The sequence below is a fragment of the Cuculus canorus genome, chromosome Z (assembly GCF_017976375.1).
Source record: "Cuculus canorus isolate bCucCan1 chromosome Z, bCucCan1.pri, whole genome shotgun sequence".
NCBI lineage: Eukaryota > Metazoa > Chordata > Aves > Cuculiformes > Cuculidae > Cuculus > Cuculus canorus.
The window spans coordinates 4,511,116-4,525,790 of record NC_071441.1 but is presented as its reverse complement, the minus strand read 5'-3'; the positions used below and the strand labels follow the sequence as shown (position 1 = coordinate 4,525,790).

Below are 14,675 nucleotides of genomic sequence, written 5' to 3'. Positions count from 1 at the left end.
AAAAGAAATACACAGCCCCAGAGAGCCATCCATATGCCTTGTGTTAGGTGAGTATCTTAGAATGAGTTGAATCAGCCTCACAAGGTGCCAAATTATTTCCGTTCAAGGTGACTGATTGGCAGATAACTTCAAATGCTGAAACAGGGCAGATGAATTCCACACTAATAGACAGAGATAAGTATCTTCAAAAACTTACACATAGATTATACTGAGAGAGAACAAATCCTTTCTTACAACACTAGAGGGTAAAAAAAGTATGGATCAGATAAAACTGTGTGTAACAGTGACTTTAATTTGATGATAATGTAAGAGATCGGCTGTTAAAAGTATTTATAGAGGGGGAAAAAGTGAATGTAACAGTTACCTCTACTCATTTAGTTAGTAAAAGTTGTATTGAATATCTGTTGGTCCTGGTTATCAAGATCATAGTGGTAACATTGGAAACTCACCTGGTCATACGAGGTAGGTGCCCCCTAAATTCCAAAACCAAGGGGAAGGAGGTAAAAACTAGTGCTGAAAGCAGGAAGACTCTTAATTTAATTTGAAGTTATATAATAGCTGGGAAGGTATACTAAGTGTAGTTAGGACTGGGGCACAGGAAATGATAGCATATGGGCTTGGTTTATTGGCAGGTTACAGCACCATGTATTTATTGTAGGTTGGTATCATGTTAACGTTATGTACTCAAATGGATTGGAGTTCGTGGACTGTGGTATCTCCAGAAAAGGTTATTTCACAGGCAGGAGGAGCTTAAAAGGATGGGTGATGGCTGGATCCTTCCAGTTGTGCTGGCCTGGTGTTGAGAGCTGATTTTCTAAGAGCCACAGCTCTAGGAGACGTTAAGGTTTATAGGGGTAAATGATCAAGGGGAAAGATTAGAGGTGGAGAATGAGTTGTCTGTTTGGGTTCAGAAAGCACATGATGTAGACTTCAGTTGGTTTCCGGATCTGGTAAAGGTGACACGTCTATAACAAGGCCTAGGAATGGAAAGGTTTGTAGAAAGCTTGGTTAGGATAATGGCTAGTGCCATTTGAAGACAGTGGATGACACTGATTTTGTTAGTACTTGGGCGCTGCAGCTGTAGCACTGATTTGGGTCAGGCAGCACTAGTGTTGCAGACAGCAGGGATGTATTAGCTTGATTTAAAATGGGGTCCTACAACCTACCCTTGTAGCCTAAGCCCTCTGTCAGTATATCCTACACCCTAAACATGAGCCAAATCATAATGCTAACTTGTATCATTGATCAGAGATTCAAATTAAAATACAAATTTTCATAGAAATCACTGCCTCCTACAGATACTGGTGGTCATCCTGCCTGTGATGAGTAGATTCTTTAGGCCATGCCGCAGGATGGGGACTTAAATTGAGCTAAGGCTGGAATTTGGGATGTGATAATGACTTGTGGTCCAGTGGTATCTCTGGATGGAAAGAGTTCTATGAAGTGGTGGAGTGAAACGTGCGGGCAGGAAAGACTGCTGGAAGTGAGAGAACGGGACTGCCAGTCACAGGACTAGCAGGATGGCGTTGGGGAGACAGTTTTCGTATGGCAAATTTTTGAATGTCATATTAATGCATTTTCTGTGAACACAGAGGACTGGGGAAGGTGGGTACAGATGTAGAAGACAGGTTCTTTTGGGGTATAAGCATCTCTTGGGTCTGGAAGTGGAAGGGAGCTGTTATGTGTGAGAAGGGAAGCCCTTTTGAATGTAGCAAAACCGATCATAGTACCTAGCAGGAAAAGAAGCCTCTTTTCTAACTTCCACATGGCAAATTAATCTCTGTAGACTTGTAGCTTTATTTTGTGAGAGTTGTTATGCTTGGGGAGGCTGAAGAAGATAATTCAGTAACATGTTTGTAGGAGGGTGACAGAGCCGAGTGGGACTGTTGGGCAGGTGATGGAAAGTCTGTCACCCTAAACCAAGGCACGCTTACCCAGTCCTTTTAGCCAGGCTGCTTACGAATGCCCATCTGTGCTTGCAACTAGGCAGTAGAGGTAATTCCAGTATTGCTCAGGAGACCTCATAGTGGGCTCCTTGGGAGCAGTAGGTTGTTTGAGACTCCTTAACTTCATTACTGAAGGCCTTCGCGTTGATGTGTGCTGTGAGTCCAGTCCACTACGGACACACCAGCAGTGCTGTGGGCAGGAAGAACACCTCAGGCTTATTGTATGTGTTTGCTAAGGGAAGCTAGAAGGTCAGCTACTTAAGATGGTCTATTCTTGTTTAAAGCTCCTCCAGACCAAGTGTATTTTTCATCAGTAATGCTGAAAAGTAATAATAACAATATTAATAAAAGAACAAAATAACTCCCACTTAAAATAGTAAGCCTTCACTTATCTAAACACTTATTATACACTGTAGATATTTAATTCTGTTATTGCATACAGTACCAACAACACTGGTGTGCTGCTTCAGGCCAGCTGCGAAGGTGTGATCCAGTGTTGGGGCAGTCCCACCTTCCTGCGCTGCCAGGTACTGTTTCCTGTCTTGGGAAGTACGATGAGTGTTTTCTATTTGTCGGTCACTGGTCAGCAGCAGACAGAGTTAAGTGGTTTACTTGCAAAGAATTCAGGCAGATCTTTATCTATAGCTGCTGTAGGAATTTAATACTGTTCTCCAGCTTAACTGGTCAAAAAGTGGCTACTGCTGCAAATATTTGTGTAGGGATTTAACTTCACATTCTACACTGCTCTCCGGTTAAAGGAAAATAATGGAGTAGGACTGAGGTTTAACTTAAGTATAGGTTTTTTTCTTTTTTTTTCATTTGCTTCCATGAGGAATTTCCATGACTCTCTGTCGGTGCTCTTGGAGACATTTTTGAAGACAGATGCCTCTTGCTGATAGCTATCATTCTGTGGTGTTTTGGAAACTTACAAAGTATGTTTTGTCAGCAGGTGAGCGCAAAGCATTCCAAGAAGGGAGGAGGTGTGTTAAGGAAAGGAGTTGGCACTGACTGGCAGACTCATATAAACTTCTGAGATCAAGCAGAACATTTCCATTTAATTGTGATCTCCAAAATTACTCTGGTCAGTACAACTGCTTAAACATATCAACATAAGGCTCAAGATTACAATAAAGCATTTCACATGAAAACACTTCAAGCAGCATAACATGCTTAGTATTTGACAAACACCCTCCAAACCTCTGTACAGAATTATTTTAATAAACAGTGTTTCTGGAACAAGACTTAACCCTTACAACATAAAACACAGAATTCCTTTTTGTCAGTGGTTAACAGCTGGTTTTGGTGATGTGTTTACTGTTAAAACTCTAGGAACAAATGATCTGCAAGGGCTGCAAGACCAGGATATGCTTCTATATAATCTATACTTTTAAAATGAAGATTCTGCTTCCATGGTTTTGTACATTTATTTGATGGAGTATCAGATTACACAGTCATAAAATTCTATTTACTATTTAAAGTAAAATGATAAATGTTATGAAAAAATACCTTTATTACATCAGTGATGCTTTAACTAAAGTGACTATTAAGACTATTAACCAAGGGTTGGAAGTTTTAGGCCCTGATATTGAAAGCACTTCTATATGTCCTTAACTTTACATGTAAGGAGTCTCCCTGGCAGCAGAGGGACTACTTTGATGGGTGATGTTAAGTGTGTGCCTAAGTGTGTGCAGAATGTGGGCCAAAGTACTCAGAGAGGCACAGATGCGTTACACAGAGAAACATCCTCAGCATATAAATAAAATCTGGCTTTTTAGTATGTACATATACTGAAAGTGAGTATTCTTAACTGAAAGGATGCGTTTTCTTTTTCTCTCAATAGCGCAAATATTCCCATTTCACTCAGAAAGTGCTTATGTATTCTTAGCTAGAGATTCACCTCATCAGCTGTGAACCTAGTATGGACAACAAAACTAAACCAAGAATGTCTTATCAGCAGGAAATACTGGGGGAAGAGAAGGCTGGCAATTGTTTCTATATACCTTGTATTAGTAAAAAAACCTTCTCACAGAGAAGAATACTTTTAAATATTTTCAATCCTGATATATATACAATGGTAAAAATTCACATTTTCATGCTTTTGTGAGACACTTTAAAATCCTGCCCCAGGCAGCTCTCCGAGTAGCTCTGTCCAGTTCCTAGCAGCTGCCTCACATTCAGCTCTAGTACCAGAAGTTTAAACTCTTTATAGCTGAGCAACCATGGGGAAAGGAAACACAGTTCTACCAGATTTAGAAAGGGAAAGAATGAAAAAAAAAAAAGAAAGTGATGGGTTTTTCTATTTCTACAGGCCCAGTAGGTCTCGTGTGTCCCCAAACAAGACAAGGCAGTTCATGTTTCCAGTCCCAACAGACCTGCCTTGCACCGTTTCCGATGGCAGAGCCGAAGTGCAGGGTCTGTTTCACACAGTCCTCAGTAGTCTAAGAAAAATGTACCCATCACACGGCAAGAGGAAAATAGCCCTTTGGAGCACAGCTGAACCCCTTTCCCCTCAAACAGGCAAAACACCTAACTATTGCACCAGTTTTTCCAATGTACCAGGAAGTATCCCCAATGTTGATGCCTTTTGTGGCTATCTATATACACTTTTCTGATAAATTCAATGTCTCTGTTGGGAAGGTGACCTGGAGAGGGCCGCCCTTGGATGCAGAGCTGGCCCCGCCACCAGACCTGATTTCATTCACCAGTAAGATGCTTTCAGAGTCCTGGCCCTGAGAAGAGTCTGAGGTCTCCGAGCTACGCAGTGTCCTTACTGATGTGGTGTCAGACTGAGCCAAGCTGGCACCGGGGCCTGGAAGCAGCACACGACCACCGATGCTGCTTTCGCTTAACTCCGGAGGATAGAGGAGTGTTTGTGAGGTGCTGCTGATCTCCCTCAGCTCACGGGAGATGAAGGAGGGTGACTGACTTGACATGGCAGAGGAGGTCCTGCGGCCATCCACGCAGTTGAAATTCCCACCTGAATGCTGCCTCCGAGCCCCTCCAATGCGGCAGAAGAGGCATTTGATCTTCTCGATGGCTTTGCTGAGCACAGTTTTGCGGAGGAGGATGTAGACCCATGGGTCCAGAATGGGGTTCACTGAGGCAATGCGGATGGCTTGCAGATCAGGGTTTTGCCTTACATCCTTCACCGATTCTGGCTGGTACAGCTGGTTCACAAAGACACGGACCTACCCAAAGAGATAAGGAGGGAAGAAAAGGCCATAATTATACAATTATATTAGGAAATCAAAGTTTATACTTCAAAGCAGAGATCTAGATTTGCTACTGCAAGGTATGACAAGAGAAGAGGCTGGCAAAGCCAGGCATCTCAGACTGGCAGCTGTGTTTATTTTTGGAAATAGCAAAAAAAACCCCATAGAGATGAATCTCTATGTAATTTTGCCTTCTTTATTACAAGTGGGAAAGGAACAGCTCTTTCTCTTTCCTCTCCTAACTAATCCTTCAGCCTCCAACTTTTGGCTGATGTTTTTTAAAACTCCTTTTTCCAGATCGAGCCCAGGAGCAAAGACTTAGACCTGCATCCTGCTTTCTTGGTATACCTGAAGTCCTAAGCTACCTGCAAAGAGATATCTGACTCCCCCGAGGAGACTCGGACAATCAGTTTCTCTAGCACAGGCCTGATAATTGTTTAGAAACAAACTGAAACAGGTTATAATCCAAATACACTAGACTCTGGAAACAGCTGTTGATTCCCAAGTTTAGAAATGCATTTTCCTGGCACCTGCCCTTACTGGAATTCTTTGTATATCTTCAACTGTTTGCTTGCTGCAGCATGGTTTGGAAAAAAGAAATGTGAAAAAAAGAAACTTAAAAAAAGGAAAGCCCCTCCTAATTAGGAGTTTTTTTAATAGGACACGATGATGAGAAGAAGACTGCAGCACCAGATGTTCTGGAGTGCTCCACTCTCCTCCATGAGCCAGCATTTTGTTTCTGCTTAAAAAGGATAAAAATACTGATGAAGTGGTCAAGAATTTAAGATGTTAAAGCTCCTGCATGGAGTGACTATTAAATTAGCAACTTTTGTTTACTATGCACAAAATTTAAACCTAAAGGATCCTGTCTTATAAACAGAAATGCCTTCTTCAACTTCTTTGAATCCAAGAAAAGTCACATCAATGACTGCCTGTATTTTCTTTCTCGGTACGTTTTCCTAAGTTTCTGAGTAACAAAACCTGACCGTGGAATTCAAAATATGGGAAAAACTTGAATTGATATAGAACAGCAAGTTTTATTCTACAGCAAGTTTTATTCTTTGCTCATTTCCTGATGATTTCTAACACCGCAGGTATCTTTATCAGAGGATCATAGAATCACTGGTTGGAAGGGACCCACTGCGTCATCGAGTCCAACCATTCCTATCAATCCCTAAACCATGACCCTCAGCACCTCATCCACCCATCTTTTAAAGGCCTCCAGGGAAGGTGTTTAACCCCCCTCCCTGCGCAGCCTCTGACAGGCACCAATCACCCTTTCCGTGAAAATTTTTTCCTGATATCCAGCCTGAACCTCCCCTGGCAGACCTTGAGGCCATTCCCCCTTGTCCTCTCCCCTGTCACTGGGGAGAAAAGGCTAATTTATCATCCTTTTTTCTTAATCCAAACACGACATTCGAGAGAATCCTTACACACACTGAAGTTATTTTTACGGCTTTTTTCTTTCACTAAGCTTTCCCCGCTTTGTGGTTTTTTTTTTTGTTTCCTCATTTATCCTATACCGGCCTCCTATCCGTTGCTCCGTCATTCCATCTATCCCTGGCTGAGAGAACACCAGCCAGAACTTTTCAGGACCTACACCCGTGCTGGTGTTGGCGGTGGATTCCTCAGGGAAGCCGCTGAGGGAGGGCCGTGTCCCGGGATGGCCGCTAGGTGTCAGGGCTGCCCCGGGGAGGAGGTTTGTGACTCCCCTCAGCAAATGGAAGCTGCTCGCAGCGGCGGCGCCAGAGCCAACCTGGAAGGCAGAGGTTTAGATTCCCGAGCTTTGGAAGGTCGGGAATCATAGCTAGGTCGGAAAAGACCTTTGAGATTGAACTCCAACCATCCCTGTCCACCGCTAAACCGTGTCCCCGAGCACCTCATCTACCGGCTTTTAGATACCTCCAGGGGTGGTGACTCAACCACCTCCCTGAAAAGCCTGTTCCGGCGCCCGATAAGTCTTTCTGTGAGGAAATTGTTCCTGATGCCCAATCTGAAGCTGCCCTGGCGCAACCCGATGCCATTCCCTCTCGTCTTGTCATCTATGAGAAGAGACTGACACCAACCTCGCTACAACCTCCTTTCACGCAGCTGTAAACTGATGAGATCACAGAATCACCAGGTTGGAAAGGACCCATGGAATCATCGAGTCCAACCATATGTTGTCCGGCATCAGCTAAACTTCGTTCTTCAAAAACCTACTTTAATGTAAGGGGTTTTTTTTCCCCCCTCCAAAATGATAAGAAGTCAAATACATATATATACGCACACACACACACACACACAAAGGTCAAATTTCCCAAGAGGATTTCACCTACACCATAAAACGTCTCTTTCCAACTGCTGCTTTTCTTTTTCTGAACTGAGATTTCCTCATGCAAGGGAATATCCCCCGGAAGGGTGTTAAGTTGCTGGTCTATGCGTTTGACCAGCGATCGTTGGATGGGTACGTCCCTTCAGAGCCAAGAGTTCAAAGGACAGCGTTGAGGGAGTGGAGGCCTTCTACGGATCATATAACTAAACACAGTCATTACCGGGGAGATTAGAGGTGTGACAGGGAGGGGTATTTGCTGATAAATTCGTTCAGATCACAAAAGCAGACGCCACACTTTGAAGATAGATGGAGAAGTACACAGTCCAACTTCGGAGACCTGACTCTACTTTTTAAACTTGGAGCTATAGTTACACTTCGGTGATTTAATAGTAGGATTGTTCTTTTGATAAGCAGCATATGAAACTGAGGTGCCTATTTCACCCTTTGCCTGTCTACCTGACAGCTTTCATGGGAAGACAAAAATGTCTTTAAGTTCTGACTCTGTGACTGTGAAGGACAATCGCTAATTGTGTGGCGTAGATTGCTTTATGTCATCTCTGTATACATTATTTCCTTTTGACAGATATGCAGCACATACAGGTTAAAGACTCATAAAATGGATCTATTTAGTGAAAACTTTGGACTGCACAAAACTGTTTCTACTTCCCTAAAAGATCTCTTTATTATTTATGTCTTTTATGAGCAGCCGCCCAGAATGTCACATGCATTTATCATTTCAGATGTATTGCTGGGTTTATTATCTTTATCACGATACCGTAAAAATGATTCTGTATTGGAAGGACAGTTTTATCATTTCTTTACATACTGATGAAACAGCATTTACTAATGTATCATATACCAAAAAAAAAAAAAAAATAGAAATCAACAGGTGTACCCTGTTTTAGCTAGAAATCTTCTGCTGCAGGAGGGAGCATGAGAACAGATATTGCCTTGCATCTTTTAAGTGCTGAATAAGTGGAATCCACTACTAAGTTAGCAAATCTTGTACTTCAATTTGTGCAGTTTGAAATGCCGATCAAAGAAGAAACTCAAACAATTCAAACTGCAAAAGAATAAGTTTTCTATGTTAGCTTTGCAGCAGCAGAATCCAGGCAACATACCTTCTAAGTACTCGCAGTTTGTTAGTAATTGTGCTAAGTAGCACATAGCTCCAAAGTATGTTGAGTTTACGCTGAACTGATAAGTACTGGTAGGATGAGAGTCCTCTGAGCCGTTTTCTACCTTCCCTTTTTACTTGCTACAGATGCAAATCATGATTTATAATCCTATGAAGTACTGTAAGTGACTTGTATAGTTACAGTCACACTGGTAATTTGTCTTTATAGCTTCTACCTGCCCTCAAAATCTTCCCACATACCAAAAGGATAAATATAAAGAGGGTACGTTAGTAAGCAGGAACAAGTTTTTCAGCTCTAGAAGCCAATAACCTTTGCCCTTCAAGGGTGTCTTGAAGGTGTCCGCTTGGTATCTAACCCATTGCTCAAAAATCACATCTGCAGCCTTGCTGTTGGCTGTGGACAGTCCCTGATATTTAAAGCGAGAAGTCAAAACCAACCAAGCCGAAAAACCCAACTTCTGGATCAACCAAACATTAAGTTAGAAAATGCTGTTTATTTCATGCAATCAACCATATGTACACCCTAAACCACTAGATTTTATTTTCCACTTCACCATAATATAACAACAACGTTCAGCAGTCAGGGTTAGAAAAAGATCACGCACTTAAAAAATCTTCAGAGTATCCGACAGACTTCTGGAATGAATTGCAGACTTTCAGAAGTAAGTGCCTATTTACTCTTGAAAGACTTGGGTATTTTAAAGGCCAGATAATAATTTCTACTTTTATTCTTGACAAAATCCCTCCGAGTAAAACGTATTCCCTACTCTAAACTCCATACAATTCTATTTTCTAAAAACTCACAATATTTTAAAAGATGATAAACAGCGCAGAGTGCAGACAGGAGTCACAACACAATTTATGTTGTTTTCCTTATTTAAGTTTTAAACTACTGTTGGATTCTTCTTCACACCTTGCACATCCTTTTCTGCACATTTAGAATACACCAGGTTATATCAAAAGTTTCCTTTCAGTAATATTTTTCACTGAACTTTTCTTTCCCTGACAAATTTTAACAGCCTAGGGTTCTGTCAAGTTCATTCAGCATTTTGCACAATCCCCCATAATTTTGTTATAACACTTGCTGTCACTGTAAAATTTTGCTGATTTTATGAATAAATCATTAAGACACTAAACAACCCTACTTGTAAACTGAGTGCTGGAGCATCTCATTATTAAAAACTGCTGTTCTCTGTGACTCAGCTTGCTGTTCTTTAACCGCTTCTTAAACCAACACAAGCCTTTGCTGATTATTTCAGGGCTATTTAATATTTTAATACTTGATAGGTTTTTTTTTTCCTCAAACCCTAGTAAGTGTAGCCTGTTGGATTGCTTCTGCCTGCCATGTTATTACATTGTGAAAGTGTTCATTCTAAAATACTAGAGAGTTACGTCTCTCTTTCAGAAGTTGCTTTGCTTTGACTTAAGAGATGATTTGTTCAGCTGAACTCATCAATAGAAAGTCAGTTCGTCAGAAAACTTCAGTCACAAAGCACCCTGTGAGCTTGCTTTGTGCATCCGAATCATGCTGCCACCAGCACCTTACCACTTGATGCTCTCGATGACTGCCAGGCTGTCCTGTTATAGATGAACTTCTCACTCGGTGAGGGCTCCCTGAGAGTCATGAAAGTGTATCTCTGTATTAGCGATTTTAGTATCTCTGCTCGTGGCTCTGTCTAGGGATTTTTACCATAAATCAGGCACTTTTCTGAGTTTATATCTGAATTCTTAACCTCAATTTATATGCAACCAGAAGGCTTAACGCAGCGGCGTGTGCTGCACTACATCATGGCACAAAGCAGCTTATAAGGCTGTACCTTATTCCCACAGGGGGAGGCTAATGACTTATAAAAGCTACTTAACAGCAAAGAAATTTAACCACACTGGACACTGTGATGATGTGTATGTATGTGGTGGTTTGTTTTTTTTTTTAAATAAAGCTTCCTTTTTTACTTAGTCATCCATCTAAGTGAAATGAAAGTCTCTTACCTCATATAAAACATAGAAAAGATCTGTTGCTTTAGCAGGGAACGGCTAACTTACGTGAACACTGTCAAGGTAACACTGTGCCGTTTCAAGTAGTGAAATCAAGGTCTGAGAGAGCTACGCAACTTCATCACCTGCACCTTCACATACCTTCTGCTATATACAAGCTTTTCACTAGCGACTGTTTAAATAATAAGCCTTCTGCCCCACCCAATTCCATTAATTTTAACTGTCAACAGTCCAGTTCCCTTTCTGGTAACACCTCCCTCTTGATTTTTTACCTTTTTTTTTTTTTTTTTTCTAATATTCTGTAACAGGCTTCCTAGCTTTCAATGGATATGAACAATTCCCTTTTGCATTTTACGTTCGGATTTCTTAGCCTTCCTCCAGCTGCTCCTCCACAGGATAAAGTTTGGCTTTTTTCTGAAACTGCTAATGCCTCTCAGCCGATACCCTGTATCACATTACCACACTGCATTTAATTCCCAGAATGCATTCTTTGAATTTACCAGCATCTTTTCTGAAAAAAAAAAGTATTGCCTTTTTGTGAAGTAGCTGTTACTGTAGAAGATTAAGCAAATGAAGTACTGTCGACCCATGCCACTGTCGAGGTTTTGGCCACTGCATGACCTGATGGCTTCTGGTGCAGCAGGTCGGTTTACCCCTGGAGTTTCTGGAGCTAGACTGCAGGGCGGGTTGTGCGCAGAGCCTCCACGCAGCACACATGCACCTCTCAGACACCCTGCCTGAAGCTCAGACACCACCTCTCCTCTTCCTCCAGACGTCAAACACTGAACACGCAGCTTGGTCACGCCACGGTGAAACGCAAAGTGAGAAAGCCAAAGGACGGGAGATAGCCTTCAGCGACAACTGAGGCGCTGGTGCTCCAGCACAGCCACACTTCACTGGCTCCTGTTTATGTCAGTAATGCGGCAAAACTGGCCCGACCCTCGTGATTACAGCTGCTCTGACCTCTCGAGACCTGTTCACATGTGATTCTCTAAACTTACCGTGATATACACCATTTTGCGTCCCCAGCTGTATTTCACACCCATTGGAGCCCCTCTGCGACAGAGGGATGACACTACCAACAATAAAACCGCTTAAAACAATCCTTCTAAAACCACTTTCTGTCTGACAACCACTGCTTGGCTTCCTACACTGTGTTTTGAAAGGTGGCGAATAAGGCAAGCCAGCTATTTGTTTAATGTCTCTGGGCCAGAAGACGTTCGCCAACTTTTATTACAGTGGGTGGCAAGCAATAACTGAGCCTCCAGCTGGTGGGTTTGTTGTTTTTTCTTTTGTGTTCCTTGGAGATAAGGTGGAGGAATAGAAATAAGTGGATCCTGCATATTAAATTCCAGGACAATAATTGTATCAGCCATTTCAGAAAATTAGCAAATCATTAGTGGTAATGTTTTCTGGCATTTTGTTATGATCTCTAGGTTTATGTGGGTGAGATTCCTCCAACTCTCACTTAACTGAGAACTATACCAACGAGTGGTTACACTCAGTTTACTCCTCCCACAGTGGGGAAGCTGCTGGAGGGATGTAAATGTGTGGGATCTATGCCAGAGATGGTGGGTGAATCCCTCAGAAGGGGAAGCCTGGCTCAGGTTTTGGGTGTGAAGCACTCTGCACGTCGCTGGTGCCAAGTGAACAGAGCTCCCTCCTCCTTCCGCACATCAAGGACTGCTGTACCCTTCAGCAACTGCGTGCACGTTTTTGAAACACAATAAACATCCAAAAATGCAGGCCAGACCCAAACCTCACTCATCACAAATTAATTTGGGAAGTGAACTTTAAAGTGCCTTTAGCTCTCAGCAAGACTTTTGCTGTGTGGATGCCAGTTAGACAGTGGAAAAAACATTGAGAATTTTTGGTGCTGTATTTCAACCAATCAAAGGAGCCCATGACTTGAGCTAAGGGTGTTTCTTTTCTTGTCAACGTACATTACCACAACCTTCTCTCGCTGTGCATGTATGCTAACAACCTTTAGGTTACTTTAACAGTTTGCAGCACCAGCTAAACAAGGCTCTGTCCTACAAGCACAAACTAGGAGAAAAGACTCATCAGTGCGGGTGATGGAAAAGAAGGGTTGCACAATGTTACTCACCACCAGAGGAATGGAGCAGATGACCACCACCAGGGAAGTGGCAATGAGCAGAATGACCATCTGGATCTCTGCTCCGGCCATCCGACGGAAGCTCCGGCGTCTGCGAAAGTCAGATAAACGGCTGGAAGTGGTGTCTGTCCCCAAGGATGTGCGTCGCATGAACTGGCGGTGCATGCGAATGAGGGCTACGCACACCAGGATGTTGCAGATCACAGTGACCATGATCAGGAAGGAGCTGAAGCCGGCATACATGTAGGAATATGCTGCATGGGTGGCCTCCTTCGTGCGCCAGTCTATGAAGCACCAAGTGTGCGGGTACTGCAAGGTAGATTTGCCGAGACCCATGCTGGGGAGGGCGCAGAACAGCACGTTGGAAGCATAGATGGCGAAGAGCGTGAGCCCCGCCAGCTTCTTGTCTACATAATGGTTGTAGAAATAGGCATGGTTGATGGCCAGGTACCTCTCTATAGACATGGCACAGATAATGCTGAGGCCAGAGAGTCCAAAAAAGAGGAGGATGAAGGAGCTGTACTCACACAGCGCTGGCCCTCCTGGCCAGCGGTTCTGCAGGTAAGTGGCGATGGTGACCGGGCTCACCAGACAAGTCCCCAGGAGATCGGTGACAGCCAGCCCGCAGACCAGCGTGTAGAAAGTGGTCTCCTTCTGCTCCTTCCTGGACTTGCAGAGCACCACGATGGCTGTGAGGTTGCCCACCACGCCGAAGATGAACATGATGGTGGGGATGGTGGGAGGCTTCCCACCCTCAGTCCCGCTGGCCGTCCCGTTGGCGGAGCCATTGGCAGATGACATGACGGGGTCAAAGGACATGATGCCGAGGAGATGAGTGACGGTGTCTGGAAAGAGGAAGGCAGGCTAAGGGAGAAGAAGGTGAAAAGAAGATTTCAAATGAGGAAGGAAATAAAATAAAACGTAAGAAAGAAAACACAAAAGAAGAAAAGTAAGAAAGAAAAAGCAAAAGAAGAAAAGTAAAAAGCAAAAGTACAAAAGTAAAAGAAGTAAAAGAACAAAATAGAAAAAAGTTAGTAACAAAAGTAAAAAAAGTAAAAAAAAAGTAATTAAAAAAGTGCAGAAAGTAAAAAAGTAAAATAAAAAAGAAAAAAGTAAAATAAAACAGTAAGAAAGCAAAAAAAGGTAAAATAAAATAAAATAAAATAAGGTTAAATAAAACAGTAAGAAAAGAAAAAAATAAAAAAAATAAAAAAAGAAAAAAAAGAAAAAGGGAAGAAAAGCGGGGTGTAGGAGTCAGAAGAGCAGACCTCCTCCGGAGCCGCGGTGCGGGGCCGCCTCAGCGCGTCTGTCGGCGCGGAGCGGGCGCGGCGCCGGGGCGGCGGCTGCAGGTGCCCCCGAGCGCGGCGCAGGACGGTGCCGGCGCGCGGCGGCCGCGGCTCATCCCTCGGCGCGCGGAGCTCGGAGCGGGCGCTGTCTGCCGCCCCGCGCCGCTCCCGCCGAGTTTCGCCGCGGAGGGCGGGGGCGGCCCCTCCCCGCCCTCGCGCCCCATTGGCGGCGATCGCCGCGGCGCCTCCTCCCGGGGCGGGGGGCACCTGCGCGGCGCGACCCCGCCGAGCGCCGGGGGCTCCTCGCGGGTGTCCCCCGCGGCGAAGCGGGGAGGGGCCCTTCTGCTTCGCCCCTCTGCGAGCGAGGGCAGCGCTGTGGCGGAGCGCAGCCTCGGTCCGTGGCGGGGGGTTACCAAACACAGGAAGGGTGTGTGTGCGTTCGAGGGCAGTGTGTGTTTGTTTGTTTGTTTGTTTGGTGAACTTGTTTTGTCTTGACGGCGAGACGATGGCGTAGGGATTGGGAATGGGGGTGGTGCGAATGGGGAGTGGGGGTGACGCTGCCCCGCCGAGCCTGGGGGTTGCAGGAGGGGCTGGTGGGGGGGCAGCCCCCCTCCCGCGTGAAGGGCCCGTTGGGGCTCGCTTTGAAGCGGTGCTGCTGGTGACAAGTC

At 44.1% G+C, this 14,675-nt stretch overlaps 1 protein-coding gene across 2 annotated transcripts; it reads right to left on the bottom strand.

Annotated features, from left to right (window-relative positions):
* Positions 1-1,639: 1,639 nt before the first annotated feature.
* Positions 1,640-14,173, bottom strand: PTGER4 (prostaglandin E receptor 4). 2 transcript variants are annotated; one of them, XM_054055342.1, is made up of 3 exons: positions 13,990-14,131; positions 12,713-13,566; positions 1,640-5,134 (listed from the first exon to the last, which is right to left on the bottom strand). In XM_054055342.1, exons 2-3 carry the CDS (start codon positions 13,538-13,540, stop codon positions 4,541-4,543), a joined length of 1,422 nt encoding a protein of 473 aa, XP_053911317.1. In that variant the 5' UTR covers positions 13,541-13,566; positions 13,990-14,131; the 3' UTR covers positions 1,640-4,540. The 2 variants fall into 2 exon arrangements, with proteins under 2 accessions (XP_053911317.1, XP_053911318.1); XM_054055343.1 differs by having other exon boundaries at positions 1,641-5,134; positions 12,713-13,585; positions 13,990-14,173.
* Positions 14,174-14,675: the final 502 nt, after the last annotated feature.

Excerpts from the sequence above, each read along its gene's own strand:
- PTGER4 (XM_054055343.1), bottom strand. The coding sequence starts at position 13,540 with ATGTCCTTTGACCCCGTCATGTCATCTGCCAATGGCTCCGCCAACGGG. Across the intron at positions 5,135-12,712 it reads TCTGCTCCATTCCTCTGGTG|GTCCGTGTCTTTGTGAACCA; the intron begins GTGAGTAACATT and ends CTCTTTGGGTAG.